This window comes from Cydia fagiglandana, chromosome 27, assembly GCF_963556715.1.
Source record: "Cydia fagiglandana chromosome 27, ilCydFagi1.1, whole genome shotgun sequence".
NCBI lineage: Eukaryota > Metazoa > Arthropoda > Insecta > Lepidoptera > Tortricidae > Cydia > Cydia fagiglandana.
In genome coordinates this window covers 817820-840638 of record NC_085958.1, presented here as the reverse complement: position 1 = coordinate 840638, position 22819 = coordinate 817820, and the positions used below count along the sequence as shown (strand labels likewise).

The 22819-nt window shown below is 48.0% G+C and overlaps 2 protein-coding genes across 2 annotated transcripts in view; both read right to left on the bottom strand.

Moving 5' to 3' along the window:
* Positions 1-11310, bottom strand: part of LOC134677954 (uncharacterized) — a 30112-nt gene extending 18802 nt beyond the window's left edge. Inside the window, exon 1 of the mRNA XM_063536389.1 lies at positions 9155-11310. Coding sequence (XP_063392459.1) covers positions 9155-10957 — 1803 coding nt within the window. The 5' untranslated portion in view covers positions 10958-11310. The remainder of the gene's footprint in view (positions 1-9154) is intronic.
* A 488-nt stretch (positions 11311-11798) lies between these two features.
* The window catches only part of LOC134678010 (cullin-2), a 38831-nt gene continuing 27810 nt past the window's right edge, over positions 11799-22819 (bottom strand). The window contains exons 15-18 of the mRNA XM_063536450.1: positions 16951-17085; positions 15883-15979; positions 14857-14978; positions 11799-13382 (exon numbers count right to left, since the gene is read on the bottom strand). Of these exons, the coding sequence (XP_063392520.1) occupies positions 13221-13382; positions 14857-14978; positions 15883-15979; positions 16951-17085 (516 nt within the window). The 3' untranslated portion in view covers positions 11799-13220. The remainder of the gene's footprint in view (positions 13383-14856; positions 14979-15882; positions 15980-16950; positions 17086-22819) is intronic.

Genomic DNA, 22819 nt, shown 5'->3' with positions numbered 1-22819 from the left:
GTTCGCGCGAGGAAAAAAGCCTTTAACTCAGCTGCCAAGTCCTGCAAACGGGTGCTTCAAAAGGCTCGATTCGACCACGTCAGTCGAATAGGGGCCAAACTTGCCTCCTACCCTCCTGGTAGCAAGCGGTTCTGGTCCCTGTCGAAAGCGGTCGAATCCAACTTCTGCCGACCCACATTGCCACCTCTGCAGAAACCTGATGGGACACTGGCCCACTCCGCGACAGAGAAAGCTAACTTGTTTGCTTCTCTGTTTGCGAGCAATTCACGTCTAGATGCAGGCTCAAAACTTCCACCTACGCTACCTCAATGCAGTTCCTCTATGCAGAGAATTGCTATACATCAAAAAGAGGTACGCCGAGCTCTGCAGAATCTTGACGTGAATAAGGCCAATGGACCAGACGGTATACCTGCACGTGTACTAAAGCAGTGTGCGCCTGAGTTGTCTCCTGTACTGACACGCCTGTACCGCCTCTCTCTCCAAACAAGAACGGTGCCGAAATCCTGGAAGCTTGCAAACGTGCAGCCAGTACCCAAGAAGGGTAGTCGTGCTGATCCCTGCAATTACCGACCAATCGCCATTACCTCCATGCTCTGTAAAGTCATGGAAAGGGTACTTAACGGCAAGCTGCTGGCATACCTCGAAGCAAATGATCTGCTCAGTGACCGTCAGTATGGCTTTCGCCGAGGTCGGTCTACTGGGGATCTTTTAGCGTATGTCACGCACTGCTGCGGCGAGGCCATCGAGAGGAACGGTGAAGCGCTTGCTGTTTCACTGGACATCTCGAAGGCCTTTGACAGGGTTTGGCACGCAAGTCTCCTTAACAAGCTTCCTGCATACGGCATCCCTGCTGACTTTTGTAGCTGGCTATCTGATTTCTTGAGTGAACGGTCGATCAGAGTAGTTATTGATGGCTGCTCTTCGGACCTCATGGCCATTGACGCTGGTGTTCCTCAGGGGTCTGTTCTCTCCGCAACCCTTTTCCTGCTCCACATTAACGACATGCTGCAACCCAGCATTGTAGGTTATGCAGATGACAGTACGGTTGTTGAAAGATATTTGGCTAGTGCAGGGGACAGCAGGGAGGATATACGTTCACAGAGAGAGGCCATGGTTGAGCGAATGAACTTGACCCTTAGTCTCGTTTCCCAGTGGGGTGATGACAATCTGGTCGCGTTCAATGCCTCCAAAACGCAGACGTGTCTATTTTCCGCAAAACGGAGTCCATTCGACCTGACTCCTTCTTTCCGGGGTGCATCTGTACCTATTGCCGACAGTCTGGAACTCCTCGGCATGGAGCTGAGTTCAGTCCTCAGCTTCGGCAGCTTCATTGAGTCTAAAGCTCAAACTGCGGCCAGAAAGCTGGGCGTCCTAAATAAGGTGAAGCGATACTTCACACCTGGACAGCTTCTAACACTTTACAAAGCTCAAGTCCGGTCGTGTATGGAGTATTGCAGCCACCTGTGGGATGGCTCAGCTAAATACCAACTCGCCGCTTTGGACTCAGTGGAGCGCAGAGCCAGGAGGATGATTGGCGACAAGAAGCTAACGGCTAAGCTTCAGTCTTTGGCCCATCGGCGGAAAGTCGCCAGCCTGTCGGTATTCTACAGGCTGCACTTCGGGGAGTGTGCCCAAGAGCTACACGAGCTTATACCACCGTCCCCATTCTACCATCGGACTTTTAGACGCACGGCCGGTTTCCATCCTTACATGGTAGATATTCCACCAATTCGCACGAAGCGCTTTGCTTCTACTTTCCTTATGCGAACTGCCAAGGAATGGAATTCCCTGCCGGCGTCTATATTTCCGTGTTCTTATAACCCGGCAACCTTCAAATCAAGAGTGAACAGGCACCTTCTGGGCAAGCTCGCTCCATCGTAGGCCACGTCTACGCCTCGGCTAGTCTGTGGCCATGAGTAAGCCCATTCATAATAAAAAAAAAAAAAAAAAAAAAATTGAAATTGAATTAATCTTAATATTAATCGATTAAATTTCTCGATTAACTCTCGATTGAAAGTAGACAGGTGGTCATTTTTGTATGTAACTAAAAATCAAAACTTCTTGCGTACACATTAAAAACCATTCCAGTGTTATAACTGTGCTTCAATAATATAAGATGGTTACATTGGTTACTATAATAATGCTTAGTGAATAGTGATGCATGCAGCCTACACAACATAAACATAATATTTTATGCATAATTAGACAAATTCTATTTGTTCCTGTATATTATTTAAATAGTAAAACTAATCCATATTCCGGATTCTTACTTAAAGTATTTTAATTTATAAAATTACATTTGTTTTGAGACGATATGTCGAAAAACTTGGAAAAACCCGGAAGTTGATGATTTTTAGTACGTGATTTTGGGCACATTTTTCGGGGTTCGTAATAATTTTATATTTCAAGACTTTATCATAGGAATATCACAAATAGTATACCTTTTTGATGGCAGTAAGATTTTTCCTATATCTCTTACTAGTATGTAATTATATATTTACATAAAATATGATTTAGCCTATGCAACTTCCAACATTGATTTCGCAGTAAAAATTGATGCTATATTTTTTTTACCATTTTTCCTAGAATCAGGAAACAATTATGTGATACATATATTAATTTTCGGCAAAAAGACAAAATCGTGCATTTAAGGGTTAAACACCTGGGTAAGTTGAGAAACTAATAACACGTGGCATATAATACAGTGACATAAAATACTAAGCATACGTACTCTTTGTAGGTTTGTTTTATTGTTTACATAGGACTAGAAATTCCAAAATAGATAACAACCGTTTATCCATAATTTGCCATTGTTATATGACCTTAAGAACTGTCAACATAACCCGAGATAAGAACAACCTTTAACAAAAAAAATTGCCTACAGAGCTTAAAATGCCATTATTATATCTTCGTCAGCCGGTCTATATAATTCGCACGATAGTAAGTACCTTTCGAGAGCAAATGCACGTGTTTGTTTAAAAAAATGATAATTTTGCTTTAGGTATGCCTATAGCGATTTCAGTATTTTATTGATAACAAAATGGGACGAACTCTAAAACATCCCTTTTCTAACAAAAACAAAATTCGAAGACGGTCGAAATTAATAGTCTCCAAGTGAACATACATAAAAATTCGTCTGTTACTTATATTGATATTATGTTTCAGACGAATTAGGCACCTCGTTCTTTTTTTAAAGTCGGTTAAACAGACCATATTTATTGCTAAAATTAATCGAGAGAAAATTAATCGAACTAATTAATCGATTAAAAAAATTAATCGCCAGTAATTAGTCGACGATTAATTTAATCGTGACAATATTAGTCGGAGCTTTTCGACTAAAATTAATTAATCGTCACTTTTAATCGTTGCTCGCGATTAAGTCGGTTAATTTTAATCGTTAATCGTCAGTCGATTACATTTTGCCCAACTCTGCGCTAATCATAGGATTTTAAACTATTTTATGCCAAAAATGCCTTACATCATTTTGGAAAAGAGCTGATACTCTTCAAACTGCTTCGATCAAATCGATTTCTATCAAACGTAGCTGAGAACCACCGCAAGGAAACTCGCTTTCATGTCAAAAAACGCATCGAAATCGGTTCATCCGTTTGACAGCTACGATGCCACAGATATTGACATACTCAGACAGACATAGGTGTGAAACATAACACCTCCTTTTTGCGTCGGGAATTAATAAATCTATAGTGGCAGTACTACATTTTGCCACTTTAAGGAGCCCACAGATTACCAGTCCGCCGGACGAGATCGGCCTGTCAGTTAAACGCAAAAGGTGACAGTTCTGAACAACTGACAGGCTGATATCGTCCGGCAAACTGGTAATCTGTGGGCCACTTCAAAGCCGCTGTGCAGACATAGCTTAGTCGGACTCTATACTCTGCATCTTTAATTTAAATAAACGTAAACAAACAATTTGTAAATTTTCGGGTAGTTATAACATTTATTGGTTAACCAACCAAATACAAAATCGCCTGGATCAGTCACTGAACGACTTGACAACCTACATTATTTGATCATGTAATGTTTTCATCTACCCTCAACTGGCTTAAGGAGCCATTTGAGGGTAGATTATGTATACTTTTATTAAAATACCCAAAGATACAGAGTATACGAAGAGATTAAAAGGCTCGAGCATTAGCACACGTTTCCGTATTGTTATGTTGTGATGTCACAATGTAATCTATCGTATATCGACCCCAGATTTATGTACGTTGTCGTGCCAACTGAACATGTATAAAAAACAGAATAAATACGAGATTGTATGAGACGTAATACTTTTGGCACACATTTGTGCACGCGGGGTGCCAAAATGTTTAAACGGATCAAATGTAGCTAAAATGTAGCGTTTAATGGTATTGTTTTTTGCTGGCATTGAGATACCCCGAAGATTCAATTATATTGTTTACTTAGACTTAGTTTAATGAAGCGCCTGTGCAGACCGCATGCGTGTACGTGCGCGCTGTAATATACAGATCGTTATGAGTGACGGCACACCGCTTGCGTGACGTGTGCGTGCAGCTCTAACATTATTAACGTGCACGTCTATGCACACGTAACCGGTGTGCTCTGGCCTTAAGGCCACAGGCTTTGATGTTTGCGTAAATGCCGATACCGCAGGGTTATCACAGACTTCTATACAACTGCACATTTTCAATAAGACACGCTAACCCTGTAAGTAGTACCGAGCTAACAATGGCGATGTATGCAGCTCGGGTGCGCACAACCCTCCCCTCCCCACGCCACTCGCACCCTAGATGATTACCCCCGATGCCCCGTCTAGGCGGCTTCGTCGAATGACTGTATTGTTTTATAGACTGTGGTTTGGTGCAACCGGTTATACTGGAAATCTTTCCATACAATTTTATTGTTTTATTGTTAGGGTTCCGTACCCAAAGGGTAAAAACGGGGACCTATAACTAAGACTCCGCTGTCCGTCTGTCTATCACCAGGCTGTAACTCGAGAACCGTGATAGCTAGACAGTTAAAATTTTCACAGATGATGTATTTCTGTTGCCGCTATAACAACACATACTAAACAGAATATAATAAATATTTAAGTGGGGCTCCGATACAATAAATGTGTTTTTATGCCGTTTTTTGCGTAAATGGTACGGAACCCTTCGTGCGCGAGTCCGACTCGCACTTGGCTGGTTTTCAATGTATTTTATCGCTTGAACACGCAATGGTTGCATGCGAACATTACAAGTGCACGTAACGTAACATGCTATCTCTGTCTTGCAGTAAGTGGTGGCAATTATATATTTTTGCAATGCAAAGTAATACGATTCTACTTTTTGTACTTTATTGCATAACATATGTAAATATTATAAATCTTAGTTTAAGGAAATGTTTGTCATACCCTTTTAGGGTCCATGAGGTACTTACTTGTATAATGGGGCATTATCTATGAAAAGGGACCTTATTGTCGATGGCGCTTACGCCGCACAGCGTCGCGCGGCATTGTATTTATATCGGAGCACCGTTAATAATGGCGTAAGCGCCATCGACAATAAGGTCCCTTTTCATAGATAATGCCCCAAATGTTGTAACATCTCTTGTTTTAACCATGGTGCAATAAATGGTTGATTGATTGATTGATATTTTATAGAGTAACGTAAGAATTGTTTTGAATTTGATAAAATTACGGCAATTACTGGAAGATTATTTTTTTATTTGCTTTGCTAATAACTTTGCTGACTGTACTTTAATAGACCGAAGCTTATTGGGGCATTATCCATGAAAAGGGACCTTATTGTCGATGGCGCTTACGCCGCACAGCGTCGGGCGGCATTGTATTTATATCGGAGCATCGTTCATCATAATGGCGCAAGCGCCATCGACAATAAGGTCCCTTTTCATAGATAACGTCAGACTAGTAGATACATAGACTAGTATTTTTTTATACAACATTTTGTTTGACGATCCTTTTGTGAAATTCTTAGTGTTAAATTTGATCTGTATAATAATCCAATGTTATTATTGAATAATATTAACATCAATAAATTGCTCTGATAATTAGATTAAGCTTAATCACGATTCCTAAGAGCTTGTTGCCTAGATGAATAAAGTATATTTTGAGTTTGAGTCACGATTTTCACTAACCGTCCCTCTCTGCGCCTTAAATAGTTATTTCACATAAGGTCTACTGCATATCATACAAGTAAACAAATTGGCAACGTGAACTTAGTTTTTGACCCTCAATGGAAACCACCACTAGGAGTCTAGGACGTATTGATCATACCCATATTGGTAAACATTATTCCAAAGAGATAAGTTATTAATATTAAAACCGGGCAAGTCGGACTCGCGCACGTAGGGTTCCGTACCATAATGCAAAAAAAGGCAAAAAAAATCGGTCACCCATCCAAGTACTGACCCCGCCCGACGTTGCTTAACTTCGGTCAAAAATCACGTTTGTTGTATGGAAGCCCCACTTAAATCTTTATTTTATTCTGTTTTTAGTACTTGTTGTTATAGCGGCAACAGAAATACATCATCTGTGAAAATTTCAACTGTCTAGCTACCACGGTTCGTGAGATACAGCCTGGTGACAGACGGACGGACGGACAGCAGAGTCTTAGTAATAGGGTCCCGTTTTACCCTTTGGGTACGGAACCCTAATAATTATGTTATGAGTCATTAAAACAATAAACATACGATTCCTAGTATTTTTGTCCACGTTTACTCTAGTTATTAACTTATTAAATTTGGACATGAGTATGTGGTAAAATTTACTAATTTATTATAGTGGGGATTAGTAGGGATATTATTTTCATGATATTGGAGGCAAACGGGCAGCGATTACCGCCACCAGAGGCACAGAATAAATAATAGTACTAGGTACAGAAGACTCACTCTCTAACAAAACGCGTCTCACGATCAGCACAGATATGGCCGCTAGGTGGCGACAGCGCCACGCGCGGCTTATGGCAAACCCCAAAATTGGGGTCGAAAGCCTGGTGACAGACGGACGGACGGACAGCAGAGTCTTAGTAATAGGGTCCCGTTTTACCCTTTGGGTACGGAACCCTAATAATTATGTTATGAGTCATTAAAACAATAAACATACGATTCCTAGTATTTTTGTCCACGTTTACTCTAGTTATTAACTTATTAAATTTGGACATGAGTATGTGGTAAAATTTACTAATTTATTATAGTGGGGATTAGTAGGGATATTATTTTCATGATATTGGAGGCAAACGGGCAGCGATTACCGCCACCAGAGGCACAGAATAAATAATAGTACTAGGTACAGAAGACTCACTCTCTAACAAAACGCGTCTCACGATCAGCACAGATATGGCCGCTAGGTGGCGACAGCGCCACGCGCGGCTTATGGCAAACCCCAAAATTGGGGTCGAACGGATGTAGTTTTAGCTACCTGTAGCAAAGCGACGAAATCGCGGAGTGAGCCACGCCTGCCAGAGGTGACAGTAAGTGTAAGTGCGTTGCCGGCATTTAAGATGAGAGTACGCTCTTTTCTTGAAAGTTTGAAGTTGAAGGCCGTATCGGTCCGGAGATACAGCAGGCGACGGTTCATTTCACACTTTCCACAGTTTAAGGCCGAGCCACACCGGCTTGCGTGTGCGTGACGTGCGCGTGTGCGTGCGCTAAAATGTTGGAGCCGCACACGCACACGTCACGCAAGCGGTGTGCCGTCTCTCATAAAGATCTGTATACTACAACGCCGCACGCGCACGTGCACGTCACGCACACGCAGCCGGTGTGCACAGGCCTTTAGCTGTGCGAGGCAGAAAGTTTCTGGAGAAACGCACAGTTGAGGACTGCCAACCATCTACTCGAATTTGATACAGACTATAAGGTATATATTATACTTAGGGGTCATCCATTAATTACGTCACACGAATTTCTAGGTTTTTTTACCCCTCCCCCCTCCTTGTCACACTTGGTCACATTTGGCAAACCCCTCCCCCCTAGTGTGACGTCACATTTTTTTCTACGAAATCGCCAAATCAAATTAAGTAAGTACCTAAGTATTATTGATATTTAATCAAAATATTTTTGACGATATAAATATTAGTAATTTTATGACCCAAAACTGCTTAGGAAAAAAAATTAAACGAATAAAAACGATTATCGTTTTAAAAACTTGTTATTTAAATGTACAGCGAATAAAATAATTCAAATAAATTTTCGGTTACTGATGAAGTTAAAGTGACGTCACAAAGTTTGTGTCTCCCCCTCGCCCATGTCACAATGTCACATTTTCTTGACTTTCTCCCTCCCCCTAAACGTGTGATGTAATTAATGGATGACCCCTTACTACATATAAATAAACTAAACCTAGCAATAACACGTCCACAAAAGGTCAGTCCAGTGTGTTTATACTTTTCAATTTGACCAATGACAGATTGAGGAAATACTTTATTGCTAATTCATTATTACCCTTTATGTACCTATGTGTGACATGTTGTGTTAGTGTGATTCATTGGTTGAATTAATATGAGGCATTATCTATGATGGGTCCTCTACACTACACGATGGGCCAGCGCCGGCCACTCCAAGGGACGTAGCCATGCGGTAGAATGAGATAGCAATATCACTTGCTCCCTCTAACGCATAAATGCGTCCCTTGAGTGGCCGGCGCTGGCTCATCGTGTAGAGGAGCCATGAAAAGGGACCTTATTGCCGATGGAGCTTACACCTCACAGCGTCGCGAGCATTGAATTTATATCGGAGCGTCGTTAAAAATGGCGTAAGCGCCATCGACAATAAGGTCCCTTTTCATAGACAACGTCACATATTTTTAACCGTGTTCAAAATATACGGGCGATTGAATGTATGTTTGTTTATAACATACACCCAATAGGCATATTGATAATATCAATAGACATTTTGTATCATGCATGATGGGGCGAATATTCGGTAATTATTCGGTATTCGGCATATCTTTCAACGTTCGTATTCGGCCGAATAATTCGGTTTCGAACTGTTATTTACAGAATAAACATTTGTGACGTTGTCTATGAAAAGGGACCTTATTGTCGATGGCGCCTGCGCCATTATTAACGATGCTCCGATATTAATTCAATGCTGCGCGCGGTTCGTATAATTGATAATTGCAAAACTGGAAAGCATAACAAAACATCAAAATCAAGTAAAAAACACTCACCTTCTTAGGTGGCTGCTGTCTCCTCAATAATTTCTTAGCATCAGTCAGAAGCAATCCTGTATTCACCTCCTCAGGCAAATCCAACTCCTCGCACACTGTCACACTATCCACCTCATCCCCACTCTCCTCCCGCACTGTATCGTCAAACAAACTGTCATCCGTCAAGTCTCCAACGGTCCGAGTCAGTGAATGTGACAATTTACACGATACACCGCAGCCTGAGTCACTAACGTCCGAATCAGAGTCACTCTCGACCGCGGAGTCACCGAAGACATCGTGAGATGTGTAGCAACTGTCTGGTGAGTCTTCGAAGACGATGAATGAGTCTTCAGAGTCGCAGTCGGATAATGAGTGGTGTCTCGCTGCTTTCGGGCTGTCGGTGAAGACTATTTGGAATGAGTCATCACTATCTGTTGATGCAGAACGGAAGCGACCATGGACCTCATCAAAGTATTCAGGTTCCGGTTCAGGTACTAACTTCGGTACGTTGATCATATCACAAAGCTTAGTTTGCGGTAATATTGGTGAATTATCAGGGCTAGAGACCTCTTCAGTGTCTAAAGAGTTACCAAAACTCATATCTTCTTGAATACTCTTTATTAATTGCGACTGCTTTCTTTTATCCGTGGTCCTCGCCGGATTTTTAAAGTGCTTATCCTGTACTTTCTTGTTTTTCATATCTGTCACGGGTTCCAAGGCAGAATCCGATTCAGTTTTCGTTAATCTAGATTTAGGTTTTCGGCGTTGCAGCAAAGCTTTTAGTCTGTTTACTTTGTCTTCGCACGCTGCGATAACTTCTTGTTTTTCTTTTATTTCTTCAGGTACATTCGGTAAATCGGGTTTAACTTCAATTTTATCTCCTATGTGCTCAATTATTCCTTTTGACACACTTTTTTGACTGTCTTTTACATCGGCTTGTGATTCTACTTGAGTATTAGCTATAGCTTCCTTTGTTTCTATATTGTGGTTATTAGTTTTATCTAAAGGGACAATTTCGGCTTCTGGCAGCGTCTGGACAATATCCATAACTTCTTTCACCTCCGTCTTGACTCTCACGGCTGCAGCTTCTATCACCTCTTCCTTATGATTGTTAAATGGACTGATACACTCAATATGGTTGCTGTTTGAGAGTCGGACAAAGTCTTCCGGTGAGAAGGCATCTTCAAACGATTCCTCGACCGAACCGGGCTCGACAAAGACTCTCTTAGGCTTTCTTCTGTATTTTGGGGTGGTAGGAACAGGTTTGCTGCTGAGTAAGTGTCTTACTCGGTTGAGTTTGTCCTCGCAGTGCGCCGCGGCGCTCCGACAATCCGCACTCATGGCGTCGTCTTCCTTGAGCGACTGCGAGCGTGTAGACTTATTTAAATCCGCTTCGCTGGCCGTCTGCCAGCTCGGCTCGGGATCAAAACAATCGTAGTATTGCTGCGTTGGCTCGCGACGCTTAAAAACGCCGCTTGATATTGCACTAATAACCCCTGAGAAAAAACTGCCAAAACTAAAAGAATATTCAGTTCTAGCTTGCTCTTTCTCCATTTTTGGCTCTGGATATGCTTTAGGCTCCAATTTAGGCTCTTTATATGGTGGTTTTGGCTTTTCCGCTGTTGGTATGGTATCCGCTAAGTTCTTTTGAAGCGGATTTGGCATCATATGCAAGCTGTGTATCAACATTTCTTCGGCAAAAGTCTTTGACAAGTCTGTCTTTGATGTATCGGTACTATAGTTTGCTATTGAGTACATGTTAAACGCTGGAATAGGGCTCAAATTGAGCTGATTGCGCCTATTGCGCCACTGATTAGTGTGCATTGTGGTTACGTTACTAACTTTACTAAGACACTACGCAAAGTCTGTGAGGATGCTAGGCCATTTTAGCACTCAAGCTACCATAGGGTCCAAAAATCTTGCTGTACAAGGATCTAGGAACGGCTTATGAGTGAGTCTACACCACTTTCTAGAGCACTTCAAGGATGGATGCACTGATATCAAGTCAAAAGAGTTCAAGGGAATCACTATTTCGCGACCAAACACTGTATCTCCTCGTGAAACGATGTTCGCTACGACTGTAGAACTTGTAGATTTGTTTTCTTCGTAATAACTAACGTTTGTGGGCTCCATTATTGCAAAATTGCGAAAACACATTAAACACACATCTTTACGCTTCGGCCATTTTGAGAATAATAAAGGACAAAGATAAGGAAATAGTATTTATAAAAATCTGTAGTCTATGGTCAGAGTGGCTGATGTAACAATAGTGAAACGATATTGTTTCAAGTTAAAACACATAATAAACCATGGTGACCAATATAACAAAACAAATAAATAATACAATCGGTCGTGAGTCATGTTACGAGTGTTTATGGTCAACAAGTCCGAGGACTTTTGGATGCCATCTCTTTCACTCTTCTAAACTCTTTCGTTAGATAGAAAGAGAGAGGCAGCTACTAACATATATCGTGCTACCACAGATTGCACTGCATCTTACAAATAAATGTTGTATCGATAGTTCTGCTATCCGACACAAGGTGGCGCAGAATGCAATACCTTGAATATGCAATGCGCTCGAGATTGTGGTGAGTCAATGTTAACTTTACAATGAAATTAGTATTGTATATGTAACATCTAAATTAAAGAATACGCTATATTTAGTTAATATATTTATTGGCCCATAACATAATCAACTTTACACAGTACAATCCATCTACAATACTCTAATATATTATGAAACTTTTTTATTATATTGTAAAAGTTAAAAATAACATGTCTCGCACGTCATAAAAACTCATTCGCCAAATTGGGTTTTATTTTATTTCTATACATTTTACAAGATTATATTGGATATTCTGAGAACGATGTAGTCAGACCATGATAACTTAGCAGCGATTTTTACAGCACAGATTGTGCAAGTGTTATTTCAAAGGTCATAATTTCATACAAGTCTCTGCTAAAAAATCGCTGCCGAATTAGGTCAGTCTGAGTCTAGAGCTTTGAAAGCTATTTGACCGAACGAGCGCAATGTGCGACTGAAGCGATTCCCTTCTAGCTTGGACCAAATGCTTTCGTATATCCGCCAGGTGTCTTCTACAGGGTCGCATTTCTCAAACAAACGTAGCCTATGGATGCACGAAGTTTCAGAGTTGGCCGACCTTTAAAATACCTGTAGGTACACATACATCCGCCGTAGTGTAGTGTAGTGGTGCGCTGTACAAACCTAAGTCACTATTTTGACATGTACAGTCAACAACAGAGCTATGAATACAGGCAAAGTGTCAAAAATATGTATACAGTACTTTATTGCCTGTACATTAAGGTCGTGTATACATATTTTTGGCACTTTGCCTGTATTCATAGCTCTGTTGTTGACTGTACAGTAAGCACGTACCACTTGCACCATTCCACTAACCCGGGATTAACCGGTTAAACCTGTAGTTACCATGGTTACCAGTACAATTTGGCACTGGGTTAACGGTTTAACCGCTTAACCCCGGGTTAGTGGGATAGTGCAAGTGGACCTAAGCCGCAGATATAACTGGCCCCCTTGCAAACAAGTTTCTATGCAGCTGGTTAGATATCTCTGCAGTTTTCTGTACGTATAGACAAATTTATGGTAAAATTTATAAGTCACTCCCTTATCAATGGCGGAGCGTCAAAAGGCAATTTCCCCCGCCATTTAAAAGTAGTTTCGTAGATTAGTACGAACGAGACACAAGCACTGGTGGCCTAGCGGTAAGATCGAGCGGCTTTCAATCCGGAGCTCGCGGGTTCAAACCCCGGCTCGTACCAATGAGTTTTTCGGAACTTATGTACGAAATATCATGTGATATATACCAGTAGCTTTTCTGTGAAGGAAAACATCGTGTGGACCGGACTAATCATAATAAGGCCTAGTTCCCCTCCGGGTTGGAAGGTCAGATAGCAATCGCTTTCGTAAAAACTAGTGCCGACGCCAATTCCTGGGATTAGTTGCCAAGCGGACCCCAGGCTCCCACGAGCCGTGGCGAAATGCCGGGATAACGCGAGAAAGAAGAGTACGAACGAGACACTATCTAGGTAGTCTAAAGAGAGGTTAGATCTAAGCTAGATAACTGTAAGTATCAAGACGTCCCGGCGCGCGCTCCAAGTACTGCTTATCTATAAGGGCCTCGATACATTTCTTGATCATTGCGACGGACGGCGCGAAGGAGCCACGCGCCTGTGACACCACTTCTTGGATCAGCTCGTTGTGGCGTAGTACCTGGAAAATGGGCTTTATTGTGAACGCTGTAAGGTTGATTTTATCAGAGCATGCATAGATTTTTTTTATCAAGCGATCGTGGCCTAGCGGTAAGAGCGTGCGACTTTCAATCCGGGTTCAAACCCCGGCTCGTACTAATGAGTTTTTCGGAACTTATGTACCAAATATTAATGATTTTTACCAGTTGCTTTTCGGTGAAGGAAAACATCGTGAGGAAACCGGACTAATCCCGTTTAGTTTCCCCTCTGGGTTGAAAGGTCAGATGGCAGTCGCTTTCGTAAAAACAAGTGCCTACTTCAATTCTCGGGATTAGTTGCCAAGCGGACCCCATGCTCCCATGAGCCATGGTAAAATGCCGGGACAACACGAGGAAGATGATGATAATGCACAATAAAAAAAGTTTGTTTTATAAAAAAAAGTTTCCTTGTTTCGTAACTTTTTCGCATGTATTTTTTTTTCTCTAATGAATGAATGAATGAAAACCTTTATTTCAGGCAACTAGTGGCCCATACATAAATGTGACGTTATCTAGGAAAAGGGACCTTATTGTCGATGGCGCTTACGCCATTATTAGCGATGCTCTGATACAATTTTAATGCCGCGCGACGCTGTGCGGCGTAAGCGCCATCGACAATAAGGTCCCTTTTCATAGATAATGCCCCAAATACCTTAAAACTAGCAAACATATTATGGCACTTGGCGCTTCCGCTATTATTAACGCCGCTCAAATATTGCGGTGCTATTCGACGTAACCGCCAGCCGCCACAAGGTGCCTTTTGCCGTGGAACGTCACATATAAATGACGTGCCTTAGATTCTAGTTAGATTACGTAATTTATCATTTATTTGTTGACATTTTATATTCATTATTTTATATTGTTCTGTACCTATATTGTTTGCTATGTATTGTGTGATTTTTCTCACTGTTTTATGGGCTAAACGCCTGAAATAAATGATATTTTTTAGTGTTCCGTACCCAAAGGGTAAAACGGGACCCTATTACTAAGACTTCGCTGTCCGTCCGTCCGTCCGTCTGTCACCAGGCTGTATCTCACGAACCGTGATAGCTAGACAGTTGAAATTTTCACAGATGATGTATTTCTGTTGCCGCTATAACAACAAATACTAAAAACAGAATAAAATAAAGATTTAAATGGGGCTCCCATACAACAAACGTGATTTTTGATCGAAGTTAAGCAACGTCGGGCGAGGTCAGTACTTGGATGGGTGACCGTTTTTTTTTGTTGCCTTTTTTTGCATTATGGTACGGAACCCTTCGTGCGCGTGTCCGACTCGCACTTGCCCGATTTTTGACCAAAGTTAAGCAACGTCGGGAGTGGTCAGTACTTGGATGGGTGACCGTTTTTTTTTTTGCTTTTTTTTTGTTTTTTTTTTTTTTGCATTATGGTACGGAACCCTTCGTGCGCGAGTCCGACTCGCACTTGGCCGGTTTTTTTTTCTGAACCGAAGCATACCTTTCTCTGTTTCATGACGCGCACTAGCGCGGCCTGCAGGTACATTTTGCGGTCGTCGTCGCAGTGTGTCGACTCGGCCGAATCCGGGTTGTTCGTGCTACTGGCACCGGTGCCCGCAGCGGCTGTACCTGATACAAATAGTTATTTGTGACGTTATCTATGAAAAGGGACCTTATTGTCGATGGCGCTTACGCCATTATTAGCGATGCTTCGATATATTCTATCTATTCTATTCTATAATTTAAATGCCGCGCGACGCTGTGCGGCGTAAGCGCCATTGACACTAAGGTCCCTTCATAGATAATGCCCCATTTGTTTCACAAGGGGGCAAAGTTGTTGTTTAACCGCTCGTGCTAAATATTGATACTTGAGCAAGCGAAAGATTCCAAAATTGGACCACGAGAGAGTGGTTATTACCGTATTACCGGTACCGATATTACCGTATGCGTGGCAGAGGGGGTAGCGCGACTATGTTCAGTCTGGAGGATGTTTTGTCTGTGCTTTCGCCTTTCTAATATTAGTATAGAAGTATACACCGTGTTTTTATTGAATTCCGTTAACTTCGGGGTATGGTTAAGTACGTTTAAGAGAACTAAACGGCATAGTTAATTTAAAAAAAAAAATATTTTGTTTTCTTTTTTGGAATTTTTTTTTTGTTTAAAAAGTAATTAAATGTAGCATATAGCGTTGTTGTAACACGGGCATTACATTTAACTCAACCAAACAATTGAAATCTGTGACATATCAATGTCATTTCGTACATCAAACGACCGAGATTGTACTTAAGTTTAGTAGCAAATGTATGAACTCATTCTAAACACTAATCAATATGTAAATCGGCCCTAAGGCAAGTGTACACGCTTGTAGAGGCCTTATATGAAAAAAATAAATTATTGATTATCTCCGAAATTGACTTAATTAGAACATCGGTGTCTTTGAGAAAGTTACTTGATTTAAGCTCAGGAATGCACCCTTGAAATTAACGGAAATCAAAAAAAAACACGGTGTAGATTGTAAGCTACATACCCTGGTGTGTGGCGGCGGTGGTGAGCCGTATCTTGGTCCGCTTCGAGCTGAGGTTGAGGTTGAGCGTGAGCACGCCCTCCCCGCGCCCCGCGGACCCCTCCCCGCCCTCTTCCACGGCAGACGACTCGGATTCACCCTCCGCCTCGTTCTCCACGTCACCCTGTATATTTTAATAACAAAATTTCCGTGAGAAACAGACATATTAAATATATTAAGTGACCCGTTCTTTAATAATATATTTAATATAATAATATATTTCTTTAATAATATATTTAATATATTATTAAAGAATCATAATATAATAATCATGGTCATAATTTTCAAAATTCGCATCCCTAAAACCTAGAAAACGACATACCGCCCTATTTGAAGTTTAAGACACGTCAAATATTGTGTGTAGTAACAAATGTAGTGTCAAATGTAACGTTTCTTCAAACAAAAACGTCACTTGACACTGACATATCTAATCCATATCGTATCTAGTCGTAATACTTGACGTATCTTAAAGTTCGAATAGGGTCTATACACGAAGAAGCGCTGGTGACCTAGCGGTAAGAGCGTGCGACTTGCAATCCGGAGGTCGCGGGTTCAAACACCGACTCTAGCTTTTCGGTGAAGGAAAACATCGTGAGGAAACCTGCAGATGTATATCTGCGAAGAAATTCAAAGGTCCCCAAGGTCAAGAAAGGTCAAGGTGAAGTCCCCAATCCGCATTGGGCTAGCGTGGGGACTATAGCCCAAGCCCTCTCGCGTATGAGAGGAGGCCTGTGCTCAGCAGTGGGACGTATATAGGCTGAAATGATGATGATGATGATGATTTACCAGTCGCTTTTCGGTGAAGGAAAACATCGTGAGGAAACCGGACTAACCCCAATAAGGCCTAGTTTCCCCTCTGGGTTGGAAGGTCAGATGGCAGTCGCTTTCGTAAAAACTAGTGCCTACGTCAAGTCATGGGATTAGTTGTCAAGCGGACCCCAGGCTCTCGTGAGCCGTGGCGAAATGCCGGGATAACGCGAGGAAGAAGAAGAAGAGTGTATATACACGACTTTTACGAAGAAGTGTGTATACCTGTGCTAAAAGCAAGCCGGCTTCTAGGAGAGGTCTCAGCTGTCTCGTCCACGCGTCTCCCGTCAGCTGCAGTCTGGCTCTCAGCTCTTTGGCCGCCAGAGAATCCACCGTTTCGAAACATAGTAGGAGAGCGCACTGTAAGAAATAGTATGTATTAGAATATCATCTGTTTCTTAAAATAAATAACAAACGTGACTTTATTGTCGTTTTTTGCGTAATGGTACGGAATCATTCGTGCGCGAGTCCGAAACGCCGGTTTTTTTTCAGATTGTTGACATATGTATTTTTCTCAATAAATAAAAAAAAAATATATGTCAACTGGATGTCGGATGTAATACGATTCTAAATTTCTAATCGCTACTAAGACAGATGTTAACATACCTGCGGAGTGCTGGCGCTGAGGTGGTACGGGCGAGGCGTGTATCTGGTCCTCAGCTCGCCGGTGCAGAGGTGGTGCAGCCAGGCGAGGCGGCGGCCGCTGAAGGAGGCGCGGTAGAAGATACCTGTGGAGTGCTGGCGCTGAGGTGGTACGGGCGAGGCGTGTATCTGGTCCTCAGCTCGCCGGTGCAGAGGTGGTGCAGCCAGGCGAGGCGGCGGCCGCTGAAGGAGGCGCGGTAGAAGATACCTGTGGAGTGCTGGCGCTGAGGTGGTACGGGCGAGGCGTGTATCTGGTCCTCAGCTCGCCGGTGCAGAGGTGGTGCAGCCAGGCGAGGCGGCGGCCGCTGAAGGAGGCGCGGTAGAAGATACCTGTGGAGTGCTGGCGCTGAGGTGGTACGGGCGAGGCGTGTATCTGGTCCTCAGCTCGCCGGTGCAGAGGTGGTGCAGCCAGGCGAGGCGGCGGCCGCTGAAGGAGGCGCGGTAGAAGATACCTGTGGAGTGCTGGCGCTGAGGTGGTACGGGCGAGGCGTGTATCTGGTCCTCAGCTCGCCGGTGCAGAGGTGGTGCAGCCAGGCGAGGCGGCGGCCGCTGAAGGAGGCGCGGTAGAAGATACCTGTGGAGTGCTGGCGCTGAGGTGGTACGGGCGAGGCGTGTATCTGGTCCTCAGCTCGCCGGTGCAGAGGTGGTGCAGCCAGGCGAGGCGGCGGCCGCTGAAGGAGGCGCGGTAGAAGATACCTGTGGAGTGCTGGCGCTGAGGTGGTACGGGCGAGGCGTGTATCTGGTCCTCAGCTCGCCGGTGCAGAGGTGGTGCAGCCAGGCGAGGCGGCGGCCGCTGAAGGAGGCGCGGTAGAAGATACCTGTGGAGTGCTGGCGCTGAGGTGGTACGGGCGAGGCGTGTATCTGGTCCTCAGCTCGCCGGTGCAGAGGTGGTGCAGCCAGGCGAGGCGGCGGCCGCTGAAGGAGGCGCGGTAGAAGATACCTGTGGAGTGCTGGCGCTGAGGTGGTACGGGCGAGGCGTGTATCTGGTCCTCAGCTCGCCGGTGCAGAGGTGGTGCAGCCAGGCGAGGCGGCGGCCGCTGAAGGAGGCGCGGTAGAAGATACCTGTGGAGTGCTGGCGCTGAGGTGGTACGGGCGAGGCGTGTATCTGGTCCTCAGCTCGCCGGTGCAGAGGTGGTGCAGCCAGGCGAGGCGGCGGCCGCTGAAGGAGGCGCGGTAGAAGATACCTGTGGAGTGCTGGCGCTGAGGTGGTACGGGCGAGGCGTGTATCTGGTCCTCAGCTCGCCGGTGCAGAGGTGGTGCAGCCAGGCGAGGCGGCGGCCGCTGAAGGAGGCGCGGTAGAAGATACCTGTGGAGTGCTGGCGCTGAGGTGGTACGGGCGAGGCGTGTATCTGGTCCTCAGCTCGCCGGTGCAGAGGTGGTGCAGCCAGGCGAGGCGGCGGCCGCTGAAGGAGGCGCGGTAGAAGATACCTGTGGAGTGCTGGCGCTGAGGTGGTACGGGCGAGGCGTGTATCTGGTCCTCAGCTCGCCGGTGCAGAGGTGGTGCAGCCAGGCGAGGCGGCGGCCGCTGAAGGAGGCGCGGTAGAAGATACCTGTGGAGTGCTGGCGCTGAGGTGGTACGGGCGAGGCGTGTATCTGGTCCTCAGCTCGCCGGTGCAGAGGTGGTGCAGCCAGGCGAGGCGGCGGCCGCTGAAGGAGGCGCGGTAGAAGATACCTGTGGAGTGCTGGCGCTGAGGTGGTACGGGCGAGGCGTGTATCTGGTCCTCAGCTCGCCGGTGCAGAGGTGGTGCAGCCAGGCGAGGCGGCGGCCGCTGAAGGAGGCGCGGTAGAAGATACCTGTGGAGTGCTGGCGCTGAGGTGGTACGGGCGAGGCGTGTATCTGGTCCTCAGCTCGCCGGTGCAGAGGTGGTGCAGCCAGGCGAGGCGGCGGCCGCTGAAGGAGGCGCGGTAGAAGATACCTGTGGAGTGCTGGCGCTGAGGTGGTACGGGCGAGGCGTGTATCTGGTCCTCAGCTCGCCGGTGCAGAGGTGGTGCAGCCAGGCGAGGCGGCGGCCGCTGAAGGAGGCGCGGTAGAAGATACCTGTGGAGTGCTGGCGCTGAGGTGGTACGGGCGAGGCGTGTATCTGGTCCTCAGCTCGCCGGTGCAGAGGTGGTGCAGCCAGGCGAGGCGGCGGCCGCTGAAGGAGGCGCGGTAGAAGATACCTGTGGAGTGCTGGCGCTGAGGTGGTACGGGCGAGGCGTGTATCTGGTCCTCAGCTCGCCGGTGCAGAGGTGGTGCAGCCAGGCGAGGCGGCGGCCGCTGAAGGAGGCGCGGTAGAAGATACCTGTGGAGTGCTGGCGCTGAGGTGGTACGGGCGAGGCGTGTATCTGGTCCTCAGCTCGCCGGTGCAGAGGTGGTGCAGCCAGGCGAGGCGGCGGCCGCTGAAGGAGGCGCGGTAGAAGATACCTGTGGAGTGCTGGCGCTGAGGTGGTACGGGCGAGGCGTGTATCTGGTCCTCAGCTCGCCGGTGCAGAGGTGGTGCAGCCAGGCGAGGCGGCGGCCGCTGAAGGAGGCGCGGTAGAAGATACCTGTGGAGTGCTGGCGCTGAGGTGGTACGGGCGAGGCGTGTATCTGGTCCTCAGCTCGCCGGTGCAGAGGTGGTGCAGCCAGGCGAGGCGGCGGCCGCTGAAGGAGGCGCGGTAGAAGATACCTGTGGAGTGCTGGCGCTGAGGTGGTACGGGCGAGGCGTGTATCTGGTCCTCAGCTCGCCGGTGCAGAGGTGGTGCAGCCAGGCGAGGCGGCGGCCGCTGAAGGAGGCGCGGTAGAAGATACCTGTGGAGTGCTGGCGCTGAGGTGGTACGGGCGAGGCGTGTATCTGGTCCTCAGCTCGCCGGTGCAGAGGTGGTGCAGCCAGGCGAGGCGGCGGCCGCTGAAGGAGGCGCGGTAGAAGATACCTGTGGAGTGCTGGCGCTGAGGTGGTACGGGCGAGGCGTGTATCTGGTCCTCAGCTCGCCGGTGCAGAGGTGGTGCAGCCAGGCGAGGCGGCGGCCGCTGAAGGAGGCGCGGTAGAAGATACCTGTGGAGTGCTGGCGCTGAGGTGGTACGGGCGAGGCGTGTATCTGGTCCTCAGCTCGCCGGTGCAGAGGTGGTGCAGCCAGGCGAGGCGGCGGCCGCTGAAGGAGGCGCGGTAGAAGATACCTGTGGAGTGCTGGCGCTGAGGTGGTACGGGCGAGGCGTGTATCTGGTCCTCAGCTCGCCGGTGCAGAGGTGGTGCAGCCAGGCGAGGCGGCGGCCGCTGAAGGAGGCGCGGTAGAAGATACCTGTGGAGTGCTGGCGCTGAGGTGGTACGGGCGAGGCGTGTATCTGGTCCTCAGCTCGCCGGTGCAGAGGTGGTGCAGCCAGGCGAGGCGGCGGCCGCTGAAGGAGGCGCGGTAGAAGATACCTGTGGAGTGCTGGCGCTGAGGTGGTACGGGCGAGGCGTGTATCTGGTCCTCAGCTCGCCGGTGCAGAGGTGGTGCAGCCAGGCGAGGCGGCGGCCGCTGAAGGAGGCGCGGTAGAAGATACCTGTGGAGTGCTGGCGCTGAGGTGGTACGGGCGAGGCGTGTATCTGGTCCTCAGCTCGCCGGTGCAGAGGTGGTGCAGCCAGGCGAGGCGGCGGCCGCTGAAGGAGGCGCGGTAGAAGATACCTGTGGAGTGCTGGCGCTGAGGTGGTACGGGCGAGGCGTGTATCTGGTCCTCAGCTCGCCGGTGCAGAGGTGGTGCAGCCAGGCGAGGCGGCGGCCGCTGAAGGAGGCGCGGTAGAAGATACCTGTGGAGTGCTGGCGCTGAGGTGGTACGGGCGAGGCGTGTATCTGGTCCTCAGCTCGCCGGTGCAGAGGTGGTGCAGCCAGGCGAGGCGGCGGCCGCTGAAGGAGGCGCGGTAGAAGATACCTGTGGAGTGCTGGCGCTGAGGTGGTACGGGCGAGGCGTGTATCTGGTCCTCAGCTCGCCGGTGCAGAGGTGGTGCAGCCAGGCGAGGCGGCGGCCGCTGAAGGAGGCGCGGTAGAAGATACCTGTGGAGTGCTGGCGCTGAGGTGGTACGGGCGAGGCGTGTATCTGGTCCTCAGCTCGCCGGTGCAGAGGTGGTGCAGCCAGGCGAGGCGGCGGCCGCTGAAGGAGGCGCGGTAGAAGATACCTGTGGAGTGCTGGCGCTGAGGTGGTACGGGCGAGGCGTGTATCTGGTCCTCAGCTCGCCGGTGCAGAGGTGGTGCAGCCAGGCGAGGCGGCGGCCGCTGAAGGAGGCGCGGTAGAAGATACCTGTGGAGTGCTGGCGCTGAGGTGGTACGGGCGAGGCGTGTATCTGGTCCTCAGCTCGCCGGTGCAGAGGTGGTGCAGCCAGGCGAGGCGGCGGCCGCTGAAGGAGGCGCGGTAGAAGATACCTGTGGAGTGCTGGCGCTGAGGTGGTACGGGCGAGGCGTGTATCTGGTCCTCAGCTCGCCGGTGCAGAGGTGGTGCAGCCAGGCGAGGCGGCGGCCGCTGAAGGAGGCGCGGTAGAAGATACCTGTGGAGTGCTGGCGCTGAGGTGGTACGGGCGAGGCGTGTATCTGGTCCTCAGCTCGCCGGTGCAGAGGTGGTGCAGCCAGGCGAGGCGGCGGCCGCTGAAGGAGGCGCGGTAGAAGATACCTGTGGAGTGCTGGCGCTGAGGTGGTACGGGCGAGGCGTGTATCTGGTCCTCAGCTCGCCGGTGCAGAGGTGGTGCAGCCAGGCGAGGCGGCGGCCGCTGAAGGAGGCGCGGTAGAAGATACCTGTGGAGTGCTGGCGCTGAGGTGGTACGGGCGAGGCGTGTATCTGGTCCTCAGCTCGCCGGTGCAGAGGTGGTGCAGCCAGGCGAGGCGGCGGCCGCTGAAGGAGGCGCGGTAGAAGATACCTGTGGAGTGCTGGCGCTGAGGTGGTACGGGCGAGGCGTGTATCTGGTCCTCAGCTCGCCGGTGCAGAGGTGGTGCAGCCAGGCGAGGCGGCGGCCGCTGAAGGAGGCGCGGTAGAAGATACCTGTGGAGTGCTGGCGCTGAGGTGGTACGGGCGAGGCGTGTATCTGGTCCTCAGCTCGCCGGTGCAGAGGTGGTGCAGCCAGGCGAGGCGGCGGCCGCTGAAGGAGGCGCGGTAGAAGATACCTGTGGAGTGCTGGCGCTGAGGTGGTACGGGCGAGGCGTGTATCTGGTCCTCAGCTCGCCGGTGCAGAGGTGGTGCAGCCAGGCGAGGCGGCGGCCGCTGAAGGAGGCGCGGTAGAAGATACCTGTGGAGTGCTGGCGCTGAGGTGGTACGGGCGAGGCGTGTATCTGGTCCTCAGCTCGCCGGTGCAGAGGTGGTGCAGCCAGGCGAGGCGGCGGCCGCTGAAGGAGGCGCGGTAGAAGATACCTGTGGAGTGCTGGCGCTGAGGTGGTACGGGCGAGGCGTGTATCTGGTCCTCAGCTCGCCGGTGCAGAGGTGGTGCAGCCAGGCGAGGCGGCGGCCGCTGAAGGAGGCGCGGTAGAAGAT